Source organism: Mobula birostris, chromosome 4 (genome assembly GCF_030028105.1).
Source record: "Mobula birostris isolate sMobBir1 chromosome 4, sMobBir1.hap1, whole genome shotgun sequence".
NCBI lineage: Eukaryota > Metazoa > Chordata > Chondrichthyes > Myliobatiformes > Myliobatidae > Mobula > Mobula birostris.
In genome coordinates this window covers 176538758-176561503 of record NC_092373.1, presented here as the reverse complement: position 1 = coordinate 176561503, position 22746 = coordinate 176538758, and the positions used below count along the sequence as shown (strand labels likewise).

General features: G+C 46.0%; 1 protein-coding gene across 1 annotated transcript in view; it reads left to right on the top strand.

Annotated features, from left to right (window-relative positions):
• The window catches only part of ark2ca (arkadia (RNF111) C-terminal like ring finger ubiquitin ligase 2Ca), a 31733-nt gene extending 9394 nt beyond the window's left edge, over window positions 1-22339 (top strand). The window contains exons 3-8 of the mRNA XM_072257003.1: window positions 3309-3428; window positions 7076-7202; window positions 13106-13210; window positions 16902-16997; window positions 19836-19942; window positions 22222-22339. Of these exons, the coding sequence (XP_072113104.1) occupies window positions 3309-3428; window positions 7076-7202; window positions 13106-13210; window positions 16902-16997; window positions 19836-19942; window positions 22222-22339 (673 nt within the window). The remainder of the gene's footprint in view (window positions 1-3308; window positions 3429-7075; window positions 7203-13105; window positions 13211-16901; window positions 16998-19835; window positions 19943-22221) is intronic.
• Window positions 22340-22746: the final 407 nt, after the last annotated feature.

Below are 22746 nucleotides of genomic sequence, written 5' to 3'. Positions count from 1 at the left end.
CTGATGAACCCTCCTTTTGGTATTGAGAGAAATTTTGGGCCCCTTATCTTAGAAAGGATGTGCTGAAACTTGTGAGGGTTCAGAGGAGGTTCACAAAAATGATTACAGGATTGAATGGCTAGTCATAGGAAGAGTGTTTGATGGCTCATTGCCTGTATTCACTAGAATTCTGAAAAATGTGGGGTGACCTGATTGAATCCTATTGAATGGTGAAAGGCCTTGATAGTGGATGTGGAGAGGATGTTTCCTATGGTGGGAGAGTCTAAGACCAGAGGTTACAGCCTCAGAATAGATTTACATCCTTTTAGAACTGAGGTGAGGAGGAATTTCTTTAGCCAGAGAGTGGTGAAACTATGGAACTCATTGCCACAGGCAGCTGTGGAGGCCAAGTCTTTATGTACATTTAGGGCAGAGACTGATTGGTTCTTGATTGGTCAGGGCATGAAGGAATATGGGAAGAAGGCAGGAGATTGGGGCTGAGAAGAAAAATGGATCAGCCATGATGAAATGGTGGAGTAGACTCGATGGGCCAAATGGCCTAATTCAGCTCCTATATCTTATGGTCTTAATCACCATCTGAATCTGCACAGGAAGGAGGGGAATATGTTTGAAGTTCTGGAGGATATTAATCCTTGCACTTGAAGTGGAAAAACTAGACCTGTTTGCAATATTTTAGTAAGTCGAAATGAGTGGATTTTTAAAAAAATGGCAGGGTGGATGTGATTCACTAAGTAAATTTGCCAAATCCTGGTATATGCTCCTTGGTCACCTCTGAGGCTGAGGTACAGTGAACATTCCAACGTGTCAACAGCCGCAAGGCAGCGGGGCTGGACGGCATCCCAGGGCACGTCCTCAAAGTGTGTGTGGAACAGCTGGCTGGGGTGTTTACGGACATTGTTAATCTCTCCCTCTCCCAGTGTGTAGTGCCCTCCTGTTTCAAATCGTTCATCTTCGTCCCTGTACCTAAGAAAACCAAAGTAGTATGCCTGAACGATTGGCGCCCTATCGCACTCACCTCAATTATAAGCAAATGCTCTGAGAGGCTGGTCAAGGACTACGTCTGCAGCATGTTACCACCCAAAATGGACCCCCTACAATTCGCCTACCGATAGAACCAGTCTACCGATGACGCAATAGCCATAGCTCTACACACTGTCCTCACACACCTGGAGAAGGATGCTTATGTGAGAATGCTGTTCTTGGACTACAGTTTGGCATTCAACACCATAATTCCCCCAGGCTTGACAGGAAGCTCAAAGACCTTGGCCTGCACCCCACCTTCTGCAGCTGGATCCTGGACTTCTTGTCAGATCACCAACAGGTGGTAAAGATGGGCTCCCTCACCTCTGCCCCTCTGACCCTGAACACAGGTGCCCCCCCCAGGGTTGTGTCCTGAGTCCCCTCCTCTACTCCCTTTACACCCACAACTGCACCGCCACACGCAGCTCCAATCTGCCGATCAAACTCGCAGATGACGCAACTTTGAGCAGCCTTATTTCTAACAGTGATGAGACAGTCGACAGAGGAGAAGTTGACACCCTGACACAGTGGTACCAGGATAACAACCTCTCCCTCAATGTCTAAAGAACAAAAGAGCTGGTTGTGGATTACAGGAGGAACGGAGACAGGTTTGCCCTGATCAATATTGATGGGTCTGCAGTTGAGAGGGTGAGTAGTTTCAAGTTTCTTGGTATACACATCACAGAAGATCACATGTGGACTGTACACATTGACTTTGCAGCAACAACAGCCTCTCTTCCACCTCAGGCAACTGAAGAAGTTTGGACTGGGCCTCCAAATCCTCAAGACCTTCTACAGGGGCACCATTGAGAGCATCCTGACTGGCTGTATCACTGCCTGGTACAGGAACTGCACCAACCTTGATCACTGGGCACTGTAGAGTGTGGTACGGACAGCCCAGTGTTTCAGTGGACGTGAACTTCCCTCCACTGAGGACATTTACAGCATCAGGTACTTGAAGAAAGCCTGGAAGATCATCGGGGACACGAGTCACCCCAGCCATAAACTGTTTCAGCTGCTACCGTCTGGCAAACGGTACCGCAGCATTAACGCAACGACCAACCAGCTTCGGGACAGCTTCTTTCTACAAGCCATTAGACCTTTAAATTCACATTTCTGTACATTGCAACAGAGTCATAATGCAAAGATTTTTACTCTCTCATGTTGTGGGACGAATGTTAAGATTTTAATAAATTAAGTTTTCATGAAATGAAATTAGAATCCCAATGAAATTTAAGGTATTTACTCTGATTCTAATTTCATTTGTCATATGATACAAAATTAATATTTAGAAGTTCATCCCATGGCCCAGAAATTATTCTATGGAATAGTAAGTAGTAGCACCTTAACATGCTGATTTGAAATTTCTCTCTCTGATAATACTGATTAATACAAATAGTGGACAGTAAAACCTCAGGTCAATTTGGTACAATTCACAGTTCAATCTCAGGTTATCTTACTGCATTAAAGTTTCTTCCTGAAGATTGCCCCTGTTTAATTATGTCACGTGTAAACTAAAGCTAGTTGACTAAAAGACACCGAAGCATTTGGGGTCTCACGACTAGACTATGTAATAGTTCCTTCCCCCAAGCCATCAGACTCCTCAATACCCAGAGCCTGGACTGACATCAACCTACTGCCCTCTATTGTGCCTACTGTCTTGTTTCTTATTTATTATTATTTATTGTAGTGCCTGCACTGTTTTGTGCACTTTGTGCAGCTCTGGATAGGACTGTAGTCTAGTGTAGTTTTTGTGTTTTTTCTTTCATAGTTCAGTGTAGCTTTTGTATTGTTTCATGTAGCACCATGGTCCTGGAAAATGTCTCATTTTTACTATATTCTGTACCAGCAGTTATGGTTGAAATGGCAATAAAAAGTGACTTGACTTGACAATGTTGTTCTGGACCAATTAAATTAATAATCTAACTAACTAATCTCTTCTGCCTACACAATGTCCATATCCCCTATTTTCCTTGAATTCATGTACCTACCCAAACATCTGTTAAAAGTCCCCAGTATATCTGTCTCTCCCACCAGCCACCCGAAGCAGCATATTCCAGCCACACGCCTGATAGATTTCCCTCAACAGTGAGGCAGGGTCTCGGTGTCTGAGTCCAGCCGGCTGTCTTCACTGAGATGTCCCCCTATATCACACTTAAATACACTGGAGACTTGGGTTCAGAACTGTACGAGGGGCCAAACCTGTAGAGTAGTGCAGACAACCTGTGGCTCTCAGTAGATGTAGGGATTGGCCCGATCTGCAGCAGCTTCATCATGTCATTTTGCAGGCGGACACAGGAAAGGGCACCTCCTTACCCTCACCGCCTTCGGCCGGCCTATGACTTCACCAACCATTCTGCTTCGGGAGTGGGAATGCAGACCGGATACCTGACTGAAGGCACTGAATGGTAAGTGCTGGGAAATCCTCAGTGGTTTGCTTTTGCTAAGGTGTCAGTGGTATCGTACATTAGTTCTGCCTCAGGAATAGGTGAATAAGACATGACACTACATCAAGTTGTAATTACTTTTGTGTTGTCTTTGCAGTGTAAGTCGTCAAATAAGGGGAGGACATATATGTTAACCAGAAATGTTGATGTACGGAGGCACCTTGGGATCCTAGTACATTGGTTGATAGGATGTTGGAGAAGGTATCTTCATAGGGACATAGTGTATAAGAGTTGGGAGATTGTCACAACTTTACAAACACCGGTTAGGTCATACTTGTGCAGTTCTGGTTGCTGCATTATAGGAAGATTGTGATTGTGCTGGAGAAGGTGAAGATTCACCAGGATGCTTCCTAGATTGGAGAACTTCAGTATGAAGAGAATGAATCTCAGGAGAGTATATGGTGGCATATAGTCACTTTGATAATAAACTTGCATTCAGACTGATCCTTCATATCAAAGGGGAGAAAACTGAGGGATAACAGACATCTCAAGCTTGTCAGGTTGCAGAAGAGTCTTCTGAGAGATGGCCTTGGAAGTTTATTTGAATTAATAAGCTAAATCTGGGATATTAACTAAAAAGTAAAGTGAGAGATCAGGACAAGGGAAAACAAGGTAAGTAAATTTAATCAGAAAAGTAAGTTTTTAAGTGAAAAACCATTAAGTAAATTTAGCTTTGTTAGTTTATTGTTAACAGCGAGTGAGAAAAGAGCGTATTAGGAGAAGTACTGCAAGTTACTCTGGCAATAGAAAGTAGTATAAATTTACATTTAAGGGGAAATCTGCAGATGCTGGAAATCAAAGCAACACACACAAAATGCTGGAGGAACTCAACAGGTCAGGCAGCATCTATGGAAAAAAAAGTACAGTTGATGTTTCGGGCTGAGACCCTTCAGCAGGACCGTGTTGTGTGTGTTGCCATAAATTTACATTTTGAAGCTTTATTGATAAATGAACTGTGATAAATTGAAAGCCCATTCCATTACTATATTTGCCTTGAAATCTGGATAAAGGACAAATGTCCAATGTGGTGTTCTGGAAAGACAAGAGAAAGCCACAGGTAATATTTCTGTGAGGGAAATGGTGCACGGAAGGGGTAGAAGCTGGAATAGTTTTGGGAATGGACTGGAAATCCCCTTTCTTTCTGGGGCAATGGGACAATGCTAGACCTTTGCAGGCACCAAACATGCATCTTCTCAATCACAAGGCATTGATCTACAAAGGTTTGGCAATCAATTCAATGAATGAAAAAAAAACAGTGACAGATGGATTACAACATCAACAAATCTGGACCCAATTAGGAAAGTGTATCTAAAGCACTAACTGGTGAATATATGGAGGCAGCGAGAAACAGAGGTGTGGCGTTGGACAAGGACACCCACTTGCTTGGCATCCCATTTCCCACACCTCGGCATTCGATCCTACCACTGGCTTCAGTGTTTGTCAGCTACAAAGACACAGCAGTTACATGCCCAAACTAGTCTGAGAGCACTTCTTAAAAAGTCATTCGCCAAAAGTACTGGACAAAAGGTGGGTGGCAACACCAGCACCTGTAGGTTCCCCTCTGATTCACACGCTAAGCCCTGACTTGGGATTAGTTGGCCATTTTTTCACCATTGCTGCATCTCACTGCACCACCGATGAAACATAATGAGAAATGTTGTAAATTTGGCCAAAAAGAAAAAGGAAGCATAAATATGTTCAGGAAGATGAAATCAAACACACCCTTAAGGAATATAAAGAAAGCAGGGACGAACTCAGACTTTCAGTTCAGCATCCAAGGATTTTGGTTCAAGTTGATCCAGACTCAAGTTGTTCATGGGCCTCTGAAGTTCCCATGAGAGGATCTGAGTTTTTGGGAAAAGTTGAGAAGGTTAGGACTTTATTCAATGGATCAAAGGGAAAGTAGAAGGATTTTATAGAGGCATACAAAATATTGCAGGGTACAGATAAACTGAAGGCTTGCAGGCTTTTTTCCCCTCAGCATTCTGGTGAATCTGCATCCCCTTGCAGGCGTTTCCTTTTGGAAACCTTTGCTGGAGTGAAAGGTGAAAAATTTAGGAGGAATCTGTGGGAGATCTTCTTTACTCACAGAGTGGTGCGAGTGTGGAATGAGCTGCCAGTGGGAAATGGTTTGCAAGTTCAATTGCAACATTTAAGAGAAGTTTGGGTAGCGACACAGATGAGAGGCATTTGGAAGGATATTGTCTGGGAGCAGGAGCATGGACTAGGTAGAAAATTCAGGCTGGCATGACCTACACAGGCCTGTTTCTGTGCTGTCGTGCTGTACTGCTCAATGACTATGCCTGGCTTTATGTTGAGGTAGATGCAAAGAAACAATTCCCACAGGATGAGGGGGCAGAGTTCAAATGAAACAAACCATTCCTGCTGCAGTTAGTAAGAAGCTGTTTCTACTTGCAGAGGGACGTAGAGATTTGGAATTCTCTTTCATAATGGATACTAGGTCAATTATTAATTTAAACTCAGAGATTGGTGGATTTTTGTTACCTATGGTAACAAAAATATTTAGAAAAAACAGCTGCAGGGAGTTAGGTTATAGAATAGCCATGATCTCATTTGAATGGTGCAACAGCCTCCAGGGGTTAAATAGTTTATTCCTGTTTCCACGTTTCTCTGCTTAACGCACAGAGAGTGGAATACATTCAGTGGCCACCTTATTGGCTACCTCCTGTACCAAAAAAAAAAATGTGGCCACTGAGTGTATGTTTGAGGATTTCTGTTGCGTGGCTCATCCACTTCAAAGTTCAATCTGTTGTGCGTTTAGAGATGTTCCTCTGCACACCACTGTTGTAATGCATGGTTATTTGAGTTACTCTCATCTTTAAGACTTCACCTTTTTCTCCAGTCCTGATGAAGCGCCTCGGCCTGAAACATCGACTGTTTACTCTTTTCCATAGGATGCTGCCTGGCCAGCCAAGTTCCTCCAGAATTTTGTGTGTGTTGCTCGAATTTCCAGCATCTGCAGATTTCCACATGTTTGTGATTCCATGGTCAAAGTCACTTAGATCACATTTTTTTCCCTGTTCTGATATTTGGTCTGAACAACAACTGAACCTTTTGACCATGTGTGCATTCCTTTGTGCATTGAGTTGCTGTCACATGATTGGCTGATTAGATATTTCCATTAACAAGCAGGTGTACAGGTGTACCTAAATAAAGTGCCGCTGAGTGTAGATGTGTTGGCGCGTGGCCAAGTGGTTAAGGCATCGGTCTAGTGATCTGAAAGTCGCTAGTTCGAGCCTGAGCTGAGGCAGCATGTTGTGTCCTTGAGCAAGGCACTTAACCACACATTGCTCTGCGACGACACTGGTGCCAAGCTGTATGGGTCCTAATGTCCTTCCCTTGGACAACATCGGTGACGTGGAGAGGGGAGACTTGCAGCATGGGCAACTGCCGGTCTTCCATACAACCTCGCCCAGACCTGCGCCCTGCAGACCTTCCAAGGCGCAAATCCATGGTCTGACGGGACTAACGGGTGCCTATGGTGAGTGTATATAGCCTCATGCTTAACCTGGAAAAAGTTGCTTTTTAGAATTGGAGTTTTTTGGGGAAACACGCAGTTACGTGTTTGCTGTTATTTTGTTTTGAAGGGACGTCAGTGCAGAGGCTGGAATACCCCACATTCAATACCAGCTCCTTCCAGTGCACCGTCTGCACCATTACTTAGCAACGCCCAGGATACGTCACATACCCAGAAGTATATCTTCCAGCTCAGTGGTAAGTACGTTTGCTGATCTACTTTCAGAAAACTAATAGAACACTGGCTTTTATTGCAAAGGGGAAGGGAATACCAAATGAGAGGAGTGTTAATGCAACTTAAAGGATACTGGAGAACAATGTACAATTTCAGAATCCCTGTTTAAATAAAGATTGGAGAAAAGGTTCATTCAGTTGATTCTTGGGATGAGGGCTTGGCACGTGAAGAAAGGTTCAGCAGATTAGCCCTGTACTCATTGGGGTATCGAAGTGTGAGAAGGTGAAAGTGTAGGAATCGGAAAAGTGGACATTGAGAGCGTGTTTCCCCTTGTGGGGGTTTCTAGGACTCGGGAGTCTGAGAATAAGGGGCTTTTCATCTCAGGTGGAGATGTTGTCAGGGCCCGAGGCTCTGAGTTATAGGGTGAGGTTGGGCAAACTAGGGCTTTATTCCATGGAGTGCTTATGGAGGTGCTTAAAATCATGGGGGAGGGGCATGGATAGAGTACTGTAATCACACAGCCATCTTGTCCCCAGGGAAAGAACCAAAACTAAAGTACACGTGTGAGGAGAGAGCAGAAAGATTTAGAAAGCAGCTGGGGGATGTCTTCTTGGAGAGAGCGAGGAGTGTTTGGAATGAGCTGCTGGAGAAATTAGTTGTGGCAGATGCAACATTTAAGAGATACTCGGATAAATATAGGAATCGGAGGGATTGGGGGATGAGGGCCAAATGAAGGCAAACAAGACCAGTTTAAGTGGGATCTAGGTCAGCATGGACAAGATGGACTGAAGGGCCTGTTTTCTGCTCCATTGCTCTGACGAGGAGAACAAAGTTCTTCACTTGAGGTTAGGGAGTTGTGGAGGTGAGTCCATTAAATACATTCAAGGCAGACGTAAAGAGGCATTTAAACTATGAGGGTATGGGGAGAGGTGGGAATGTGGTATTGAGGGGAGGATGGGGAGAGAGGTGGGAAGGTGGTATTGAGGGGAGGATGGGGAGAGAGGTGGGAAGGTGGTATTGAGGGGAGGATGGGGAGAGAGATGGGAAGGTGGTATTGAGGGGAGGAGGGGGAGAGAGGTGGGAAGGTGGTATTGAGGGGAGGAGGGGGAGAGAGGTGGGAAGGTGGTATTGAGGGGAGGATGGGGAGAGGTGGGAAGGTGGTATTGAGGGGAGGATGGGGAGAGAGGTGGGAAGGTGGTATTGAGGGGAGGATGGGTAGAGAGGTGGGAAGGTGGTATTGATGGGAGGATGGGGAGAGGTGGGAAGGTGGTATTGAGGGGATGGGGAGAGAGGTGGGAAGGTGGTATTGAGGGAAGGATGGGGAGAGAGGTGGGAAGGTGGAATTGAGGGGAGGATGGGGGGAGGTGGGAAGGTGGTATTGAGGGGAGGATGGGGAGAGAGGTGGCAAGGTGGTATTGAGTGGAGGATGGGGAGAGGTGGGAAGGTGGTATTGAGGGGAGGATGGGGCAGGTGGGAAGGTGGTATTGAGGGGAGGATTGGGAGAGAGGTGGGAAGGTGGTATTGAGTGGAGGATGGGGAGAAAAGGAGGGTGGTATTGAGGGGAGGATGGAGAGAGGTGGGAAGGTGGCGTTGAGGGGATGGCGAAGAGGTGGGAAGATGGTATTGAGGGGACGGTGGTATTGAGGGGAGGGTGGGGAGAGAGTTGGGAAGGTGGTATTGAGGGGAGGATGGGGAGGTGCGAAGGTGGTATTGAGGGGAGGATTGGGAGAGAGGTGGGAAGGTGGTATTGAGGGGAGGATTGGGAGAGAGGTGGGAAGGTGGTATTGAGGGGAGGATGGGGAGAGAGGTGGGAAGTTGCTATTGAGGGGAGGATGGGGAGAGAGGTGGGAATGTGGTATTGAGGGGAGAATGGGGAGAGAGGTGGGAAGGTGGTATTGATGGGCGGAGGAGGGATAGGAAGGTGGTATTGAGGGGAGGATGAGGGGAAGTGGGAAGGTATTGAGGGGAGGATGAGGAGAGAGGTGGGAAGGTGGTATTGAGGGGAGGGTGGAGGGATAGGAAGGTGGTATTGTGGGGAGGATAGGAAGAGAGGTGGGAAGGTGGTATTGAGGGGAGGATGGGGAGGTGGGAAGGTGGTATTGAGGGGAGGATTGGGAGAGAGGTGGGAAGGTGGTATTGAGTGGAGGATGGGGAGAAATGGAGGGTGGTATTGAGGGGAGGTGGCAAGGTGGTATTGAGGGGAGGATGGGGAGGTGCGAAGGTGGTATTGAGGGGAGGATGGGGAGGTGGGAAGGTGGTATTGAGGGGAGGATTGGGAGAGAGGTGGGAAGGTGGTATTGAGTGGAGGATGGGGAGAAATGGAGGGTGGTATTGAGGGGAGGTGGCAAAGTGGTATTGAGGGGAAGGTGAAGAGGTGGGAAGGTGGTATTGAGGGGAGGATGGGGAGGTGCGAAGGTGGTATTGAGGGGAGGATTGGGAGAGAGGTGCGAAGGTGGTATTGAGGGGAGGATTGGGAGAGAGGTGGAAAGGTGGTATTGAGGGGAGGATGGGGAGAGGGAATGTGGTATTGAGGGGAGGATGGGAAGAGAGGTGGGAAGGTGGTATTGAGGGGAGGGGGTAGGGATAGGAAGGTGGTATTGAGGGGAGGATGGGGGAGGTGGGAAGGTGGTATTGAGGGAAGGATTGGGAGAGGGGTGGGAAGGTGGTATTGAGGGGAGGATGGGGGGAGGTGGGAAGGTGGTATTGAGGGGAGGATGGGGGGAGGTGGGAAGGTGGTATTGAGGGGAGGATGGGGAGTGAGGTGGAAAGGTGGTATAGAGGGGAGGATGGGGAGAGAGGTGGGAAGGTGGTATTGAGGGGAGGATGGCGGGGAGGTGGGAAGGTGGTATTGAGGGGTGGATGTGGAGAGAGGTGGGAAAGTGGTATTGAGGGGAGGATGTGTCACCCTTGTGCCTGATGGGCGCAGCATGTTTCAGGGACCGTCTGGCCTTGTTCCTGCTCCTGATTTATTTTTATGTTCTATGATCGTCACCTCAGCTTTTGCTGGTCATCATTATGGCACCAAGTAAAAGTAACGTGAAATGCTTCCATAAGCACACTCAATCTATTCACATCATTTGTTTCGAGGTTCAGCGTGGCACATGCCTTTCCAGCCCGATGATCTGCGTTGCCCAGCAACACACCTACTTAACCCTAACCTAATCACGGGACAACTTACAATGACCAATTAACCTACCAGCTGGTCCGTCTTTGGAGTGTGGGAGGAACCCATCTGCTCATGAGGAGGAGATACAAACTTCTTACGGACAGTGATGGAATTGAACTCTGAACCCCGCTACCCCAATACCCCGAGGTGTAATACCATCACGCCAGCCTTGACGCTAACGTGGTGCCCTGAGGCAGGTTCCCTCAGACTCTCTGGTTGCTACACCTTTCCTGACGGCCATACTGGTAAGGCCAGTTTGTAACTGAGTCACACTGACCATGAGCTGAAGGGTTTAATTTTCACTCTGGGCTGAGTCAGCAGAACGTCAGTTGAGGTGGAAGTCCTGGCCCTCAGATGTCCCCATTTGGAACCATTGGCCTGCTTTACAACTGGTAGGTGTGTTTACAGACATTCTTAATCTCTCCCTCTCCCAGTGTAGAGTGCCCTCCTGTTTCAAAACGTCCATCATTGTTCCGGTACCTAAAAAGACCAAGGTAACATGCCTGAACGACTGGCGTCCTGTCGCACTCACCTCTATAATAAGCAACTGCTTTGAGAGGCTGGTCAAGGATTACATCTGCAGCATGTTACCACCCACACTGGACCCCCTACAATTTGCCTACCGACACAATCGATCAACAGATGACGCAATAGCCACAGCTCTACATACCGTCCTTACACATCTAGAGAAGAGGGATGCTATGTGAGAATACTGTTCTTGGACTACAGTTCAGCATTCAACACTATAATTCTCTCCAGGCTCAACAAGGAACTCAGAGACCTCGGCCTTCACCCTGCCTTGTGCAGCTGGATCCTGGACTTCTTGTCAGATCTCCAGCAGGTGGTAAGAGTGGGCTCCCTCACCTCTGCCCCTCTGACCCTCAACACAGGTGCCCCTCAGGGTTGTGTCCTAAGTCCCCTCCCTTACTCTCTGTATACCCATGACTGTGTCTTCACCCACAGCTCCAATCTGCTAATTAAATTTGCTGATGACACTACACTGATTGGCCTAATCTCAAATAATAATGAGGCAGTTTACAGGAAAGGAGTCATCTCTCTGACACAGTGGTGTCAAGAAAACAACCTCCCCTTCAATGTCGTAAAAACAAAGGAGCTGGTTGTGGACTACAGGAGGAATGGAGATGGACTAACCCCTATAGACATCAATGGATCTGGTGTTGAGAGGGTGAACAGCTTTAAGTTCCTCAGTGTAAACATCGTCAAGGATCTCACGTGGTCTGTACATACCGGCTGTGTGGTGAAAAAGGCACAACAGCACCTCTTTCACCTCAGGAGATTGAAGAAGTTTGGTATGGGTCCGCAAGTCCTTTCTATAGGGGCACAATTGAGGGCATCCTGACTGGCTGTATCACTGCCTGTTACGGGAACTGTACCTCCCTCAATTGCAGGACTCTGCAGAGAGTGGTGCGGACAGCCCAGTGCACCTGTAGTTGTGAACTTCCCACTATTCAGGCCATTTACAAAGACTGGTGTGAGAAAAGGGCCCGTAAGATCATTGGGGACCCGAGTCACTCCAACCATAAACTGTTCCAGCTGCTACCATCCAGGAAACGATACCACAGCATAAAAGCCAGGACCAACATGTTCCAGGACAGCTTCTTCCACCAGGCCATCAGACTGCCTAATTCATGCTGACGCAACTGTATTTCTGTTATACTGTATTGACTATCCTGTTATACGTACTATTTATTATTAATTACTATAAATTGTGCATTACGCATTTAGACGGAGATGTAACATTAAGATTTTTCTCCTTATGTATGTGAAGGATGTAAATAATAAAGCCAATTTAATTCAATTTCATCTACAAGAGTCATAGAACACTACAGCACAGGAGCAGGCCCTTCAGCCCATCTAGTCCCTGCTAAACGGTTATTCTGCCTAATGCCATGGAGCCGAACCTGGACCATACCACTCCATCCATGTACCTATCCAAGCTTGCAATCGAACCCGCATCCACCACTTCCATTGGCAGCTCGTTCCACACTCTCACCACCCTCTGTGTGAACTAGTTTCCCCTCATGTTCCCCTTAAACATTTCACCTTTCACTCTTAACCCCTGACCTCTAGCTCTAGTCTCCCCAAACCTCAGTGGAAAACATCTGCTTGCATTTACCCTATCTACACCTCTCATAATTTTGTACACCTCTGTCAAATCTCCAGTCAATCTTCGAAAGCCCTGGAGAGTTATTCACACTAATCTGCATCGACAGAAAACACCTCCTCTTCTGTAATCCAGATGTGGTCCATGATCTCAATAATATTTTGCTTCAGTCCTGTAGATTCTGGGTCCATCTCCTCAGTAAGTTCAGATGAAAAAAAATCCATACAAGATCTCTTACATTTCTTTTGGTTCCACGCATAGATGACAACTCTGCTCTTCCAGAGGACCAATTTTGTCCCTTGCTATCCTTTTGCTCTTAATGTATCTGTAGAATCCTTTGGGATTCTCCTTCACCTTGCCTGCCAGAGCAATCTCGTGCCTTCTTTTAGACCCACTGATATCCCACTGGAGTGTTCTCTTGCATTTCCTGTACTCCTCAAGCACTTAGTGAGGCGAGGCGAAAGTGAGTATGTGAACATGGTGGATGTGAGGAAGTGTCTGTGCTACTATGCATGTGTAGGTGTTTGTGAGCGGGTTTGAGCCCCACTGTAATATGTAGCCTCTCCCTGTGCTGTGGTAGAAAGCTTCCACAGGTTCACTGCTTTGACTTATTGTAATAAAAGAATGTTTTCCAGATTATTCCCGAGGTGAGGAATTATTCTTATCCACATCTTCACCTGCTTACGCTCCAAGGATTGAATGCAGGACAACCGATTCCAGCTGTCAGAGAAAGTTATGAGGTGTGTTACTTGTATCATAAATCCTGAACATGAGGCCTGTTTATAGTGCTTGAACAGCCTGTATGATTGGCGGTCTTGAGATAGTGAATGGTTGACGTGGGTGTAAAGGCCAACTTCAAACTTCTCTGCTCAGTGTGCTAGCATGCACAATGAGTCACCAAGCAATGTTGAGAAAAGGCTGCTTCACCCTGACGTGTGGCAAATGTTTGATAACAGCAGCTGGTGCTTCACCCTGACGGGCGGCAAATGTTAGTAGTAATGGAAGTAGGCCATGTCAAGGAGTCACACGGCAAGGAATAGGACTTCCAGCCCAACTTGACATGTCTACCATCTAATCTAGTCCCATTGGCCCATATTCCTCTAAACCTCTCCTATCCATGCACATACCTGTCCGAATGTCTTTTAAATGCCAGCTTCACCACAGGCACTAGCCTCCCCAGCATCGAGGAAGCAGCACCCATCATTAACGACCCCCATCACCCAGGATATGCCCCCTTCTCATTGTTACTATCGGAAAGGTGGTTCAGGATCCTGAAGAAACACACTCGATGTTTTAGAAACAGGTTCTTCCCCTCTGCAATCAGATTTCTGAATGGACATGAACACTACCTCACTATTTTTTTTGTGTTCTTTTTGCACTATATACTTAATTTTTTATATATATTTATTGTAATTTATAGCTTTTCATTATTATTATAATGTATTGACCCGGCTGGTGGCATAGTGGCATCAGTGCTGGACTTCAGGACGAAAGGTCCTGAGTTCGAATCCAGCCGGCTCCCCTGCTCGCTTTCCATCCGTGCTGGGTTACGAGCTGGTGATCTCTTTGGAAACTCACCCGGCAGAAGGCAATGGCAAACCACTGCTGTAATTTGCCTTGTACGCGGTTCCCCGCTACGTCAGAGAGGCGTGGAGGGAAATCGTCCGCTAACCGGAGAAACTCCGGGTGCGACATACCTTTCCTTTCCTATAATGTATTGCAATGTACTGTTGCTGCAAAAAAAACAAATTTCATGACACGCGCCAGTGATATTAAACCTGATTCTTATTCTAATAAATGTTATTCTACCTGCCTTAACAACTTCCCTTGGCAGCTCGTTCCGTATGCACGCCAGCCTCTCCATGAAGAAGTTATCCCTCAGGTCTCTTTTAAATCGCTCCCCTCTCACCTTAAACTTCTGCCCTCCAGTTTTTGATTCCCTTTCCCTGGGGGGAAAAAAAGACTGAGTACATTCACCTGTGCCTCTCATGGTCTTGTACACCTCTATAAGGGCACCTTTCTGTCTTCTACACTCAAGCAATAAGGTCCCGGTCTGGCCAATTATTCAGTCCTCCGAAACCTTGTAAATGCTCTCCTCAGTTGATTTATGACCATAAGACCATAAAACATAGGAGCAGAATTGGGCCATTTGGCCCATTGAGTCTGCTCCACCATTGAATCATGGCTGATCCTTTTTTCCCTTCCTCAGCCCCACTGTCCAGCCTTCTCCCTGTAACCTTTGATGGCCGTGTCCAATCAAGAATCTATCAAGCTGTGCCTTAAATACACCCACTGACCTGGCCTCCACAGCTGCCTGTGGTAATAAATTCCACAAGTTCACCACCCTCTGGATAAAGAAATTTCTCCACATCCCTGTTTTGAAAGGATGCCCCTTTATCCTGAGGCTGTGCCTTCTTGTCCTAGACTCCCCCACCATGGGAAACATCTTCTCCACATCTACCCTGTCTAGGCCTTTCAACATTTGAAAGGTTTCAATGAGATCTCCCCTCATCCTTCTAAATTGCGATGAGTACCGACCCAGAGCCATCAAACGTTCCTCGTATGATAACCCTTTCATTCCTGGAATCATCCCTGTGAACCTCCTCTGAGCCCTCTCCAATGCCAGCACATCTTTTCATAGACAAGGAGCCCAAAACTGTTGACAATACTCAAGGTGAGGCCTCAGCAGTGCCTTGTAAGGCCTCAGCAGTGCCTTGTAAATCCTCAGCATCACATTCCTTAAATGGGTATGTCTCCAGTGGAGTTAAAGCCTAGAGACTTTCTCCCTGAGCTGTATAATGTGCTTGTGAGGCCACACCTTGAGTACAGTGTACAAGTTTTGGTCTCCATATTGTGTGAGGGATGTGAAGGCACTGGAGAGAGTCCAGAGAAGGGTGACGAGACTCATTCCAGGTCTGCAGGGTATGAACTATGAAGAAAGATTGAAAGAATTAAATCTTTTTAGCCTAAGTAGATGTAGAATGAGAGGAGATATGATAGAAGTGTTTAAAATTATTAAGGGTATAAGTAAGATGGATGCAAGCTGATACTTCAAAATGAATCCATCAATGAGGACACGGGGCCATAGGTGGAGACTGGTTAAAGGGAGATTTCAGACTAACATTTGGAAGCATTTCTTTACGCAGCGAGTTGAGAACACATGGGAAAAAAAAAATGCCCAGTTGTGTAGCTGAGAGTAGTACCTTAGGGACTTTCAAATCTAAACTCGATAGATATTTCAGCACACTATGTGAATAGGAATTTGGCAAGCTTTGTTGGGCCGAACAGCCTGTTCTTGTCAAAACTTTTCTAATGTTCTAATGTCTCACTTTAAGTTACATGTTCCAGAACATTCTAAGGGTGAAAGAAAAAAGAAACTTTTAACTGGAAAATAAAATGAATAACAAGCTGAAAATCTGAGCTGAGACTGGCGCAGACTCCTGGGGGCTACGGAAGAACACCTGGCAGAATTTTCACTTGTCATAGTCTCATAAAGACAAACAGCGAGAAATGGGGGCTTCAACCCACCTCATCCTCAACCATCACTACCTGTGTAGACATTGTGTGTGTGTGTGTGTGTGTGTGTGTGTGTGTGAGAGTGAGTGAGTGATGGGGCTTGTTTTTCTGTTGTTGTTGCTTGTTGTGTTCTGTGTCGTTCTGCCGAGCGTTGGGGTATGTATGGCGGCCCCATCACATTGCTTAGATTGTATTGGATGTTAACACAAACTACACATTTCATGTTTCGATGTACATGTGATAAACAAATTAATCTGAATCTACATTAATTCTATTCTTTTAGTTCTCCCCACGTTCTCATCAACTGTCCCTCGGATTTGACACAGTAGGGGCGATTTACAGGGCCAATTAAGATATAGGAGCAGAATGAGGCCACTTGGGCCATCGAGTCTGCTCCGCAACCTACCAGCTTCCACACCTCTGGGTTGTGGGGGGATACTAGAACATGCAAAGGAAACGTGTAGTTGCACTCCACAAAGACAACATTTACATACAGGTTTGAATGCAGGTCTCAGTTGCTAGCAGTCATAGGTTCTACTAGCTACACCCTATTGCAGAGAAGGGGAAGGGCATGTTGTCTGTGCCCTATCTGTCTCCAGACCTACCTGATGGCAGATTGGTATGATACGGCACCCCCAGTGACAGGTCACATAGTGTAAATCCTCCATTTAATGGCATGCTGCATTGATAAGCAAAGTCGTCCTTCGCCCCTCCGCAGTCCACCAATCGCCCGCTGACTCCTATCTCACCATTCCCTCTCTCCTCATTAAACTGGCTTTTTTCCCCTATCCACTCTTATGGGGCTTAGCACGAAATAGTGATAATTCCTTCCCCTCACAGACGCTGCTCGACACACTGAGTTTCTCCAGCCGATTTGCTCACGTCGCCTTGTTCACTATTGCTTGCGTCTTTCAGGAGCTGTTGCAGCTCGAGGACAGGCTCGGGACTGCGAGCCGGGGGAGCATGCAGAATATGATTGAGAGGTGCACCTTGCCACACAAATACAGGAAGGTGAGAATCGGGTGACTGCTCGCAACGCTGCCAATCACAGAAGATGGTGAAGGTGGGTGGGTTGCTTGGGACAACTGGCTGAGTTTGAAAGGAATGAGATGTATAGCCAGGAGAATGGGATTGCATAATATGAAAAGGGTTTGAGATGTCAGGCTAATTTCTGACGTACTTTGTGCACCTTTTAAAATGTATGATAAATGCTCAGTGCACCTCTAGTAATCCAACAAGACCTTTTTGTTAAAACTTTTTTTTTGAAAGTTCTCTACTACAATGCTTTATTTTAACTTTAAGACTCCTAAGGTGTGGACAAAACAGAAAATGCTGGAAACAATTGAAGTCGAGTACATTGTATTCAGAAGTCCCTGTATGCACAAGTGCAATGAAAGATTTGCTGATGATAGCATCGCAGGCACAAAGTATTGGAGACACTACATTAACAAGAGAAAAACATAAATTGAATATAAATTAAACAAAATTATTCAAGGAATAAGACAATTAGAACAAAAAGTAAATGAAATCCTGGAGGAACTCAGAGGGTCAGCAGCATCTACGGAGGGATAGAAACAGTTGACATTTCAGGTTGAGACCCTTCAAAAGGACTGGAAAGAAAGAGGGAAGATAGCCAGTATAAAAAGTTGGAGGGAGAGGGAAAGGGTGAGCAGAAGTAGGATTGGTAGAGCCAGGTGAGGCTAGGTGATGGGTCAGGGAGGGAGAGAGTGGGGAGCGGGCAGGTGTTAGCTGTAAGTGACAAAGGGCTGAAGAATTTGAAATCTGAAAGGAGAGCTCAGTAGATCATGGAAGGAAGGGGAGGAGGGGAGGAGGTGAAGAGGGAACCATCCCTGTCCATGGCCTCCTCTACTGCCAGGTTGAGGTGAGACGCAAATTAGAGAACACACCTCATATTCCACCTCGGTAGTCTCCAATCTGACAGTTTGAACATTGATTTCTCCAACTTTCGGAAAACACTTCTCTCTGTTCCTCTTTACATTCCCTAATCCCAGTAGCCCCTTCGCCTTTTCTCTTCCCCTGCTTCACTTGCTGGATCTGCCCTCCTGGTTTCTCTCCTTTCCCCCTTCCCTCCAGTGCATGGCCCACTGTTCTCTTCTATCAGATTCCATCTTCTTGTCCCTTCTACCCATCTCCCATACTCTTACATCTTTCCTATTCTCCCCCTCCAATAACTGCCCATAACTCTGCTTTTACCACCATCCACCTGTCACCCTCCATCTCTTGCTCTGCCCCTTCCCCCACTTTTTATACCAGCCATCTCCATTTTTTCTTTCCAGGCCTGAAGAGAGTCTTGGCCCGAAACGTTAATTGTCCATTTCCATCTGTAGATGCTGTCCTTCTGTCTGAGTTCGTCTGGCACTTGGTGTTGCTTCAGATTTTCAGTCTCTTTTGTATTTCCATTGCAGTTCTAAGTGGTCATAATGTTGCTACGGGTTATTGATTAGTGTTGCTGAATGGTTGAAAGGAAGTAGCTATTCTTGAACCTTCAGACATCTGTGTTCTTGCCCTCTGATAGCTGAGACGATGGCATGTCCCAGATGGTGAGGATCTTTGATAGATGTTGCCTTCTTGAAGAACACATAATGTAGATCCATATGATGCTGGGGAGGAATGTGCCTGTGATGTGTTGAATGGTGTTCACTACTCTCTGCAGCTTTTTATATTTCTGCAAACTGGAATCGCTGTACTAGATCGTGATACAACCAGCTAGGATACTCTCAACAATATATCTGCAGAAGGTTGATTAGGAACAGTAGCTCACCTTCAGCCGAGATGCTTTAAAGCCTTGCAGGTTCATCAATAAAATGAACAATTTCAAATAATTTTGTATTTCACATTCTGACATTCACTTCATTTTGTACTGGCACTTTCAGATTTTATTCCTCTTCTCTTCACTATATCTCTATCAGATTACCCAATAACACCTTTATCACATTCTTTCAATTGGTTCTATCATCGCTGGTTGTTCTTTCAACTTTCCTGCCTTCCACTTTGTCACAGACTTTCCCTCTTGTTCCTCTCTCTACGAAGTTAAGATCTGTTTTATCTACTTTTTCCAGCTCTATTTCAGGTCGTCAATCTGAAGATTAGCTTTGCTTTTCCCTTTGCAGATGCTTCCTGACATTCACAAGCAGTCAGCGTCACTCATTGGTTGGGTCAATATTTTGTCTGAGTTGTGCGGCCCGCATCAGCTCAAGTTTCGGAGAGGTTCTATTTGCACCATTACTGAGGCTTTATAAGGAGTTGGTTAGACCACACTTGGGGTATTGCGAGCAGTTTTGGGCCCTTTATATACGAAAAGATGTGCTGACATTTGGAAAGGGTTCAGAGGAGAATGATCCCAGGAATGAAAGGGTTAACACATGAGTTTTTGATGGCTCTGAACATGTACTCAGTTGAGTTTAGAAGTACGGGGAGGGGGTGGGAATCTGATTGAAACCTATTGAATATTGAAAGGCCTGGACAATGTACGTGGACATGGAGAGGATGTTTCCCATAGTGGGGGAGACTATAGGAACAGAGGACACAACCTCAGAATATAAGGGATATCCCTTTAGAACAAATGAGAATTTTTTTTTTTAGCCAAAGTGGGTTAAATCTATGGAGTTCATGGCTGTGGAGGCCAAGTCTTTGGGTATATTTAAAGCAGAGGGTGATAGGTTCTTGATTGCTAAGGGTGTCAAAGGTTACAGGGAGAAGAATGGGGTTGAGAGGGAGAATAGATCAGCCATGATGGAATGGTGGGGCAGACTTGATGGGCTGAATGGCCTAATTCTGCTCCCATGTCTTATGGTGTCTGACATTAATACATTTACTTATTATTTGTAGAGAATACAACAGGATATCAAAGAAGGTAAAAAGGAAGAAGAGGAGATGGACTTCGATGAGAAATGCACGATTTGCCTCTGTATGTTGGAGGAGGGAGAAGATGTTAGGTATGTTAGAAGGAAAGTGCTCCACTGGGCTGACTCTAATCTTCTTCTTCTGCCCCATGGGATCCAGCGGGTCTTGGTTCCATCACAGTTCTGAGGTAACAAATATGAAGTCCATTGATGGGACAGGTGGAACTGGGCAGTATGTGGGTGTATTGATTAGATTCTTGCATACTCCTGCTGTCAATGCATGGCCTCCATATGATTCCATTGAAGAACATGAAGCCCTTGTTGCCTCCGTGGATATTTCTGCATCAGTATAGATTTTAGATTTAGATTGATTTATCACATCTGCATCGAAATACAGTGCAATGTCTCATTTGTATTAACATTTAATGCACCCAAGGTTGCAACCGGCAAGTGTGCCCACACATTCCAGCGCCGACATAGCATTCTCGCAATACTCAGCAGAACAATGCAGAACACAACGAAACAGAAAATACCAAACAACAACAGTGAAACAAGCCCCATTCGTCCCTCCGTCCCTCCCTCCCTCCAACAGACACAGTCCTCTAACTCCAGGACAGGCCATCTTCCTCGGCTTCCACCCTCCGGTGGACTTGTGGATTCGCAGACAAATGAGTCCCAGCTCCCCCAGCAGACTCGCAGACCCAGGCGTGAATTTTTACAAGCTGGTGAGGATGTTACACTTCTTCGAGAAGATTCTGAGAATGTTCTTGTAGTATTTTCTCTGTCCTCCTGGAAGTTCCTTCCCTGACACTTCTCAGAGGCTTTTTCCCAGGGCTGAAATGGCTAGCACAAGAGGGCACAGTTTTAAGGTGCTTGGAAGTAGGTACAGAGGAGAAGTCAAGGGGTAAGTTTTTTACACAGAGAGTGGTGAATGCGTGGAATGGGCTGCTGGCGATGGTGGTGGAGGCGGATACGATAGGGTCTTTTAAGAGACTCCTGGACAGGTACCTGGAGCTCAGAAAAATAGAGGGCTATGGGAAACCCTAGGTAATTTCTAAGGTAAGGACATGTTCAGCACAGCTTTGTGGGCTGAAGGGCCTGTATTGTGCTGTAGGTTTGCTATGTTTCTCTGACACAGCTTGGAGTAAAGTTGGATTCCGGTATTGGAGGTGTAGAAGGTGCAGACTAGCTGCAGGAACTGGTTAAACCCGAACAGAGCTCCATTGGCCCTGGAGGAATGGGTGACATTCGGTCATCTACCTACCCAGTGAATCCGGGATTTTGCAGAGGATGAGTTGCGCGTAAGCAAAATTAATCTGCCTACTGTAGCTCAGTGGCTGAAGTGGGTGTGATCTTGGTTCAGGAATGGAGACAGAGGTTGACCCGCCAGCTGCACCACAATACCACTCATCATTTCTCTGATGGTTTGAAGTACCATCAATAACTTGTCCAATATACAGGAGGTCAGGAATCACTTCTGCTCAGTCTAATGAGCCTTATGCTGGGGTGTTGAACACTGCATCAGGAGGGTGTGCTGGCACACTGGAGGCTGCCAGGAATTCTACTGTATGGTTCGTTATTGATACCTGCTTTTATGGTAGGGGTCTCTGGAGAAAGGTGAAGAAGTCCATGTTGACTGGTGTCTCACATTCGGTCTAGATTGTTGGAGTGAGTGTTACGTGATAGGGCAAGGATCTTCATTGTAAGGCCCATCCAAAAGCATAACACACCAGGTCCCTGCACCAAACCTTAACTGCTCCTCCTTTCTACACCTCAGTGGAAGGATTGTCAATGGCTCATGAATCAGCCTTGAATTTGCACACAAGTAGGACTCATCAGCCTAATGTAGATCAATGGTTGAAGTCGGTCTGATTTTGGTTCTGGAGTAGGGGGCAAAGGCTGAACCATCAGCTGGACCACAGTAAATAATCTGGGAATACTGATAACTATGGTCTGGAAATGAAGACATGGAATTTAGCCTAAGTACCCCCAAATAAGTTGCTCCATTCAGCAGGTGGAAGTGACAATTGGAGCATAAAGTTCACAGAATAATATTTGGTAACACACAAAATACTGGAAGAACTCAACAGGTCAGGCAGCCTCTATGGAGGGGAATAAACAGTCGACATTCCGGACTGAGATCCTTCATCAGGACTTCCATCATCCTGATAATCAAAGGGTCTTGGCCCAAAATGTTGACTGTTTATTCCCCTCCGCAGATGCTGCCTGACCTGCTGAATTCCTCCAGCACGCTGTGTGTGTTGCTCTGGGTCTCCAGCCTGGACAGAATCTCGTGGGTTTATAATATTTGGCATATGAGGCGCAAGCGACGGGCGGCGCAGTGCTATTGATCGTTTTGTGTCTTTGTTCAGGCGTCTCCCTTGCATACACCTGTTCCACCAAGCCTGCGTAGACCAATGGCTGGCCACCAGCAAGAAATGTCCAATGTGCCGAGTGGACATCCAAGCACAGCTCTTTCCAGACAGCTGATTGGACAAGCGAATGGGACGCAATTCCACAAGAAAGGAAATCATGTTCTTCCCGAAATATGTCGGGTGGAGCTCAGCCTTGTTACCATGCTTTGCCTTTTAAATGATGTATTTTGGAAATGATGTAAACTAAATCAAGCTGCAGCAACCCATATTAATGGGGTTTTTAGTCACTTTGCAATAGAGAATAGAAATATAGACCACTGAATCTTAGGAGCTGGTACTCCCAGAGGACAGTGGAATTTATCTTTCGTATTAGAACCTTTATTATAATTATTATTGGACAGAAGTGTTTGTAGATTGAATTGCTCAATAATTTTCAATGTTATAAAGAGCTTCTTGTAGATTAATCAATCTCCTGCTCATGTACTAGAATTGTCCAGTCTCCTATCAGCTGCTTCAGCCCCA